General features: G+C 40.1%; 1 protein-coding gene across 1 annotated transcript in view; it reads right to left on the bottom strand.

Annotated features, from left to right (window-relative positions):
• gabrb4 (gamma-aminobutyric acid type A receptor subunit beta4) overlaps positions 1 to 8739 on the bottom strand; it is a gene marked incomplete at both ends in the record, with an annotated part of 66121 nt that overhangs the window by 12940 nt on the left and 44442 nt on the right. Inside the window, one exon of the mRNA XM_083910063.1 lies at positions 1030 to 1112. Within this exon, the coding sequence (XP_083766189.1) occupies positions 1030 to 1112 (83 nt within the window). The remainder of the gene's footprint in view (positions 1 to 1029; positions 1113 to 8739) is intronic.

Raw genomic sequence — 8739 nt, 5'->3', positions numbered from 1 at the left:
GAAGTGCCCCGTCTGTGTAATCTGGTTCATAAAGATATCTTCTCTTAGATCCAATGGGAGATCCAACACCAGCTGTCTTTGTGCTGGCAAGAGTGACAGGGAGAGAGAAAATAATCGGGAGTACACTCTTAGAAAGAAAAGTGCCAAGTAGAACCATATAAGGTTCTTCGGCTTGTCCTCATAGGAGAACCCTTTATGGCTCCAGGTGGAACCTTTATTCAGGAAAGGGGTTTTAAAGGGTTCTCTGGGTCAAAATGTTTCTTTTTGGAACCTTCTTTCTGAGAACCTCAGCCCTTGTAGATGGACACTTTTGGAACCCTTATTTCTAAGAGTGTATATGTTGAGAGGTACAGTGTGACATACTGTACAGTGTGGCTCCAGGTAGAAACTTTTTTCAAGGTTCCACCTTGAGCCCTTTTGGAGGGTCCCACCAAGAACCCTTTTAAAACACTTTATTCAGGGAAGGGGTTTTAAATGGTTCTCTGGATCAAAATGGTTCTTACTGGAACCATTAGTGTTACCAAGAACCCTTGAAAAACCCCTTCTTCGGGAAAGGGTTTTGCAGAAGCAAATGGTTCCAGGTAGAACCTCAGCCCTTGTAGAAGGACCATTTTGGACCCCTTATTTCTAAGGGTGGAGCTGAGTGAATCAAGCCTCTACTCACGCTGCTGCAACATGAAATAAGATTTGAACCATTAGAAAAAGACATCACATGATCATCTTTCTTAATAATAATAATGGGATGGTGGGGAAAAAAATACATTAATTCATGGGGGCCTTGATCGGTGTAAAAAATACCTTGAGTTAAACTGCAGGCCAGAGGAAGTCATCTGAGGATCAATTGCGATCATGCAGCTCAGGAATTTGGACACATGCATCCACAAACCACATCTAATTGAGATTTTTGTTATCAGATGAGAGGGTTGGGTGCACTCAGACATTGATTCAGAACAAACACCAGATCAGATGTGTAAACTAAATCTCACAAGTCCATTGCTTCTTTCTCTAACATGCGATTGCATTACTTACAGCTTTCAATTTCGAGGGTGCAGTTTTGTTCATCGAGAGGGTACCTCCTCAGGTCCATCATGCAAGCAGCAGTGGTGGTTATTCTAAGACAAAAAAAACAAAACAAAACAACAATGACGCTTAAGTGATATCATACAGACACAACAAGCAGAAAGCAATCAGAAATCAAGTTGTTTTCCAAAAAGGTTTTTGAAAGTCTCGTTCACACCAAAGATAATGGGTTAAAAGTAAGACATCAGAAACGTGCCGAAAACAAAAAAAGTCAGAGGAAGAAGAAAACACCATGACACCTACACTCTTAGAAATAAGGGTTCCAAAAGGGTCCTTTTACAAGGGCTGAGGTTCTACCTGGAACCAATTGCTTCCCGAGGAAAGGGTTTTTTCAAGGGTTCTTGGTAACACTAATGGTTCCAGTAAGAACCATTTTGAGCCAGAGAACCCTTTAAAACCCCTTTCCTGAATAAAGGGTTTTAAAAGGGTTCTTGGTGGAACCCTCCAAAAGGGTTCCAGGTGGAACCTTTATATAAAGGTTCTACCTGGAGCCAAAAAGGGTTCTCCTATGAGGACAAGCCGAAGAACCTTATATGGTTCTACTTGGCACTTTTATTTCTAAGAGTGTAGTGACAATGTTATGGTGGTTACTTCCAGCTATTTAGCCAGTGTTGCATCTTCATCTGAATGATGAAAAAATGAACACCATCTAAATGTTTGTGGCTATTTACGAAAATAAACGTACATCATAACCTTGTCCAGGAAATTATGACAATTTATAGTGCTGCAAAGTATGAAACACACAATTAATGTGCTGATGAACACATTCTGGTGAAAAACAAGTCTAAATCTGGATATATTTCAAGCTTATATCACTGTTGAAGACATCATATGTATATCATATAGTGTGTTCAGCTTCTTTCATCCATAAACCATTTCACTTTGCAGGGCTGATGGTAGCGTTGAGACTCCACCAAACCAAGACTTTTTTTCTCCAAACTATAGTACATGTTTCATTTGTGATGTCTCTGTGAGAAAAGTCTGGAAGGCATTTCTTTCTTCTTTCCGTTCACAGTTCACTAAAATGCTCAGCCTCACTGTGTGATTTTGACAATGCGGTTTATTTATTGCTCGTTCTGTGATATGCATTTTCTGCCAGGTAGCTTGTATGTGAAGCGGTTTATTATCATCGATAAATCAAGTGGCCCAGCAAACAGCTTTAGCTACAAATTATGCACTTTGGCATTTAACTTACACATTTACCAGTGCAGCACATTTCAGTAATTACATTTCTGTGGCTCAGACCAGACGGTGTGTGTTCTTAAAAGCAGCTTTTACTCACTTACTGGCTTCCTGTTTAAATGAAATAGATAAATGAATGCGCAGTTCAGAAGCCACCAGTATGTCCACCCGGAAAGGTTTCTATGTCTCTGAATGCATGTTCAACCATGATGACACAAAGATTTGAAAAACATTGCACGCCATTAATCACATTTTAGTGAAAGCCACCCGTTCTGCTGCGGTTTTGACACTACAGCAATAACTCAGCCATTTACAGTAGGAATACAGTAGATGATAAGCTGTGTGTGTAGAAAATGCACCGCCTGAACAAAGAGTTTATAAATTGGCCATGGTGGGTGAACAGAGTGGTGTCGGCGAGTAATTGGAAAACAAAATATGTCCTGCTCGCACTGATTGGGCCAGATTAACACAAAAGCATGTGTGGGCCTCTGGGGCTATGATAGCTGAGAAAATAATACTACTAGTAGTAATAATGAAACACAAAACAAAATGTCTGACAGGTATGTATTTATTATTCACAATGACACGGAGCTGCCGCAATCTGCAACACAAGCATTCAGCTGCTCGGACTGGATTCTGTCCCTGCTCTGCTGAGAGACGACAACTGTGGCTGGATAACATTGCACCTAATTACAGTCATAGGAAAGGTCACATGGCAAACATGAATTTTAAGATGAAAGAATAGCAACAGCTTCTTTGTGATGTGGGTCATTTTTTTAAAGGGATGTTGAGACTTAGGGCCTGATTTACTAAGATCCCAAATAGAGAGCGCTAAATTGCGTGTGCAAGCTTAAAGATTGCGCCTGTTGCTGGTTTGCGTTTCACGGGTGACCTAATTCGATTGCCGCCACAGTGTGGTTAAGACCGCCCTATTTAAATGAGGATTTTGCGCTAGTCAAGGGTTGTCAACATGGAAAAAGAGAAAGCGCAGACTCAACGGAAGCACAAAATGAAACTTGAAGCCAGTGAACAGCAAGTGCAGCTGACTTTCTGCGATGAACAGATAACTGGAATCGGGATATGACATCCTTGAACCACAAACTACAGAAAAAGTTCAGCCCATACCAGTACAAACACGAATTTCCCCTATGGATATCTGTGTGTAATTTATTCAGATATACCAATTAAGAAATTAATGTGTGTCATCTGTGAACGCGTAGTTGAACATGCTCTGGAAAAGCGCAATTTCCCGATTGACAAAAAGTATTTTCGTTTATGGATTTCTCAGAGGATTATGCTTCAGCAGGGGTGCAGAAGTATGTGCGTAACCGTAGCCATATGTGCGCACGGTTGCACCAGACCTGGCTTAAAAATCAGGTTTCTGAAATCACTTTGCCCGTGCTAAAATGACATATTTACATATTACATATTACATACATATTTTCTCCTCCCAGCGCAAATTTGCGTGCGCAATCCAGTTTGCACCCGTTTTTGCACACGCAAAGCTTGAGTAAATCAGGCCCTTAGTTAGCTGCATACACTGCAAAACAATCAGCTAGTTTAAAGAAGTGTGAGACCTTCTCTCCTCTCCCTCTCACCCTATATACCGTGTCCGCTTTCTGCAGGAATGGCACTCACCTGCGCTGAAAAGCTCATCATTGTGTCACAAACGCAACACATCCCCGTACCCATTTCAAGTAAAATCCCTCTCGCGAATCTGTTCCCTGCTTCCATATTCATTTTTTTTTTTTCTAATTTCTTCTATTGTGAAATATTTGCAAGACCAGCAGACCTGTAGCTTCATGATGAAGAGTCCCGGTATTTGTATGTAAGTATGAGCATGTGGAATGTTTTTTAAAAAGTTCATTATTCATGGAAATTTTCAAAGGCGAAAGCATAATATATGCAAAACATTGCAGCAGTTCCGCAAAAGGGATGCCATCAATTGAAACAGACTGTTACCTTCAAAAGAAATATGTATTTTTATGGATTTAAAGAGCGCTGAACATATTTTGGCTAATGAAATTACACATAAAAAAGAGAAAATATTGTATATTTTATAAACTCATTACTAGTATTACTAGTAACACACAGTTGTTCTACTAACTAGTGCGTAGAATTATCTTACTAGTGCGGTGTGCTAGTAAGTCGGATATCAAGGATATGTAACACATGATCCATTTGAGACAAATTCACACAAACAATAAAATATGAAAACAAAAAGACAAGACACTGGCTTACTAGTAGTTAGTAAGTTAACCTCGTTCCCTGGTGTCCTAATGAACATGTCTGTGACATGCTTTGGTCAAAATACCATAAGGATGAAGCACCATAGCAATTCAATCACCCTGCCAAAACAGCCCTGTTTAGAATGCTCTGTTTAGTAGAATCTCTTTAGGTCCAACTTAAAGGTCCAACTTTACCCTTTGGCAGAGAAAGAAAACCCTCACTACGAATAAAATTGACTTTATGTGTGACACTTAAGTCAGGAGAGAATCGTCATCGAGTAGGCACAGGTTGAGAGGACTCACAGTGAGAGCCTGGGTTTTGGAAATGTCAGCAGATGTAGGTCAGCAACTTACAGTCCCACCTGAGATGGTTAGCAGCTGCAGCAGCAGCATCAGATCTGAACAACACAGCCCAACACTCAGCAACGTCTTTACTTTAAGAGAATATGCAATATTGTAGTTTCTGGTCATCTCATTGGACTGAGACTTAAATATTGAATTTCTCAAAGTCAAACTACCACAAAAGTCACTTGGGATTGCATAACTGGACCCAAAACTGGCCTAAGCGTTCTGCGCATGTTCCACAGTTCCCACTGCTGGGCTTTGACCTGGAAGTAATAGAAGAAGTTGGTACACAGAGGAAGAAGACAGCAGCGAGAAAAAAATAAACAGGTCAAAGTCCAGTCCATGTCCACTAGCAATACAATTAATGTGTGTTTTATGGACAAAGTGGAGCTCAGCGAGACAACAATACCAGGAATTTAACTTATTGTGATGTCCCAATAAGTGCGGAAGTCAACATCTCATGTTTTATCTCCTGTACTTAGACTGAAGAGGACCACAAAAACATGAGTGAGTCATCTTTTTTCACACTTTGCCGACTAATAGGGCCTCCAGAGTCCCAAATATAAGGATATTAATGATTAAAAAGTTGATTTTGCACAATATGTCCCCTTTAAAACAGATAGCGTAGTAGCAAGCCAAGTAAACTACAATTAAATAGTATTTTCCATTCATTTTACTTGGCTGCTCTCACCATGAAATATAGCATGCCAGCTCAACACGGCTAAACTAAAAGAAACGTGGAGGCGGATCCCACTACAGACAGGAAGGTTCTGTGTGTGAGCAATAGTTTGGACACCTACACAGTCTGCATTGTGAGGCAGCTTGCTTACCAAATAGAGATTATTGTACTATCAAAAGATAAACACTGTGGTTTAATAACAAGATGAATGTAAGACAACAGACTTCCAGGAATGGGAAGAGAGAAAACACCATCTGGGGGAAGCTGAAAAACTAAGAACAATTAAAAAAAAATAAAAAGATAAAAATCCCTCAGGACTCAGTACACTACAAAATTCAATAGACAGATTGCTAACGATGATTCAGCCTCTCATGTCACTGGCAAGTTGGAAAAACCTGCTCAGTCGTGCACATCGGGCACGACACTTTCTACTGACACCAACTTTTATTGATGTTTGGAATGACTTTCTTTTGTTTGTAACACGGCGACTCCGGCACCACTCAGCATTCTTCAGAACTCGCCCTCTCCTCCCTGCCCTCCACACGGAAATATAGAAAAAGGTTCAAATCTAGCTATAAGGTAATATCTTTTATGTGCAGGGAATGATAGTTTATTAGTTTAAAAAGAGATGTGGGTTCCAGAATTGACTTGCATCTGCACCTGCATCTTTTGGTTTGCACTCATAAGGGATTTTAGTTGCAGGAATATACTGTACACTGTTCAATATAGTATGTATTATAGCATCCGATCCACTTTTTTTTTTTTTAAATACATATCATGGTACCTGACCAACAACATTATTACAACAGAGGAAATGTTGAGGATTTGTTTTGACTGTGGCCAAAAACAGTTACTACATTCAAATTCAAAATACCGAGGTCTTTTAGGTTTCGTTTTCTGACGTAACTGGCAACCCGTGGTTGCTCGGCAGCTGAGACTTTACTGACTGCAATGATTGGTAGACGGCGGTAGGTGGCGCCACATGCCAAAACATGATTTCAAAACATAAACATGATTTGCAGTCTGCAAAATATTTTTTTTAATGCAAATATTTTGTCTGTACTGTTGTTGTTGGTGAGTTCAGTTTGTTATATGAACACATTATATGAGTCTCTGTGACATATTAGGAGGATTTTATGGCCAGTTGGTTTAGATTTATTACATAATGCACCTTTAATAATTGTTTTTCAACATGATTATTGTTTTTTGAGTAAATAGAGATGGATATCGCCCCTGTTCACCTTCGATCTGGATTACTGTGGCGACTGCGGTCGGGAATTTCACCCCTGCACTGCAAATCCATTCGTTTTTCAATGGAAGAAAAATGTTCAAATTATAAATGGCAGAAAACAATTAATATACCGTATGATTTTTCTGGGGAGAAGTAGGGGGGTGTCTGAATTTTGGTTTCAGTTTTTGTGTTCATTAAACCCAACCACCACAACCAAAAAATGCAGACAAATAGATTGAGAATAAAATATCCAATAAATCACAATAATAAAATTGTAGAGGGGGAAAAAAAACCTATTTCTTTTTCCTGCGCAGCACTCAGAGCTCAGGCCATAATAATTTAGCCTGGCCTGCAAAAATGTTTTAAAAATTGAAATAGCTTTTATATAGAAAGCCATATAGGAAAAGGGTTCCCTACCCCTGCTTTAAATATCCCTGGTTGCAAACAAGCTGTTGAGTGTTGAAGAAAACTAACACAATCTAAATGGTTAATGGAATAAGAGGAAATAAAGAGGACAGTGGCAGAGAATGTGGTTTTCAACATCTAACACAAGCTCATTGGGGGAGAAAATGAGGACACAGTTGAGAATTTGTGACACGCCCGTCTTGCTCTTAAAGACATACATGAATAGATAATGGTTGATCAACATAAATCAGTGGAGCTCGGATTAAAAATCGGTATAAGTAGCAGAAGTTGACTTAAATAAAAGCTGATAAACAAGACAAACACCGGCATCAGCACATTACACAGAGAGCGACTCGGTGCAGCAGTGTGTGTAATGTGATTGTCCACAGTTTTTCATTCGACTTTGCGCAAGACTAGCACGGGGGGGGGGGGGGGGGGGTGGATTGTTAAATCTTTACAAGGAAACGCATTTAAAAATTTAGGACAACAAAAACCTCCAGCAGTCGGACATTGTTTCCTCCACAACTATAATTTCATATTGTTCTGGAGAAAAGATGTCCACACAACCCTTGGGCAAAGACAAAGCATTCACCAAGGCGGTGTAATGACATGCTCACAGGAGGCTTGCAAAGGTCCTGGAATCACATACATTATGGGCTGTGTCTTATTACTGTACACTGCTGAAACAATGGACAGGAGGAAAGATCCAGGGGTTTGACATCATCTGCCACACTCCATTACTGCAGAGGCTGAAAATAACCATAAGCCTCTGTGCAGCATGTGTGAAGATGAGATGGTGAAAGGACTGATGCTCATGGCCTTCAAAACACTCTTAGCTTTTCATTTCATGTGAGAACTACACCGGCAGAAGGTGCAAATGGTGGTCTAATGCGATTTTCTTCCCGATTTTTACGAGACTTGTGTCTGCTTGGTAATTCTTTGGCTCCAGCGAGGGAGCTACGTGTGCTGTGTGAGTGAGGTATGCCAAGTAGAGCAGCTGGGAATGTTTATTCAGATCAGGTGGTGTTGTGAAATATTGGTACCATTTTGGCAAGAAATGGATCCTGGTTCCTCCTCCTCCTTCATCATTGCAAAGAGGCCTATGAATGTTCCCTTTTTCTAACCCAGCACACAATTGAAGTAAATGTTCTGAATTTGAATATCACTTTTCTGTATTTGATGACCACTCAAAGCTCTTGACGATACAGTTTCACCATTCACACACACATTCATATACAGCCCCATTCAACATGTTCGTCAAACAGGCTGAAAACAGCTGAAGTAATTTCAGCTGCTTTCAGACCAGCAAGTCAGGATATTTCCCTTAAAATCATCAAGAAGTTTCTCTTGAGTGTTTCAGAACATCTCCTGCCAGCACCCTAATCAGTTAAAGGAGTCATATTATACCCTATTTCTCCAAGTCGTTCCCTGGTGTCCTAATGAACATGTCTGTGACATGCTTTGGTCAAAATACCATAAAGATGAAGCATCAGAGCACCCTGTCAAAACAGTCCTGTTCAGAAGGCTCTGTTTAGTAGCATCTCTTTAAGGAAAAAATAAATAAATAAAACGAAACTTAAGGGTCAGGA

Source organism: Microchirus variegatus (genome assembly GCF_963457635.1).
Source record: "Microchirus variegatus genome assembly, chromosome: 2".
Classification (NCBI taxonomy): domain Eukaryota; kingdom Metazoa; phylum Chordata; class Actinopteri; order Pleuronectiformes; family Soleidae; genus Microchirus; species Microchirus variegatus.
This window is presented reverse-complemented; position numbering and strand designations above follow the sequence as displayed.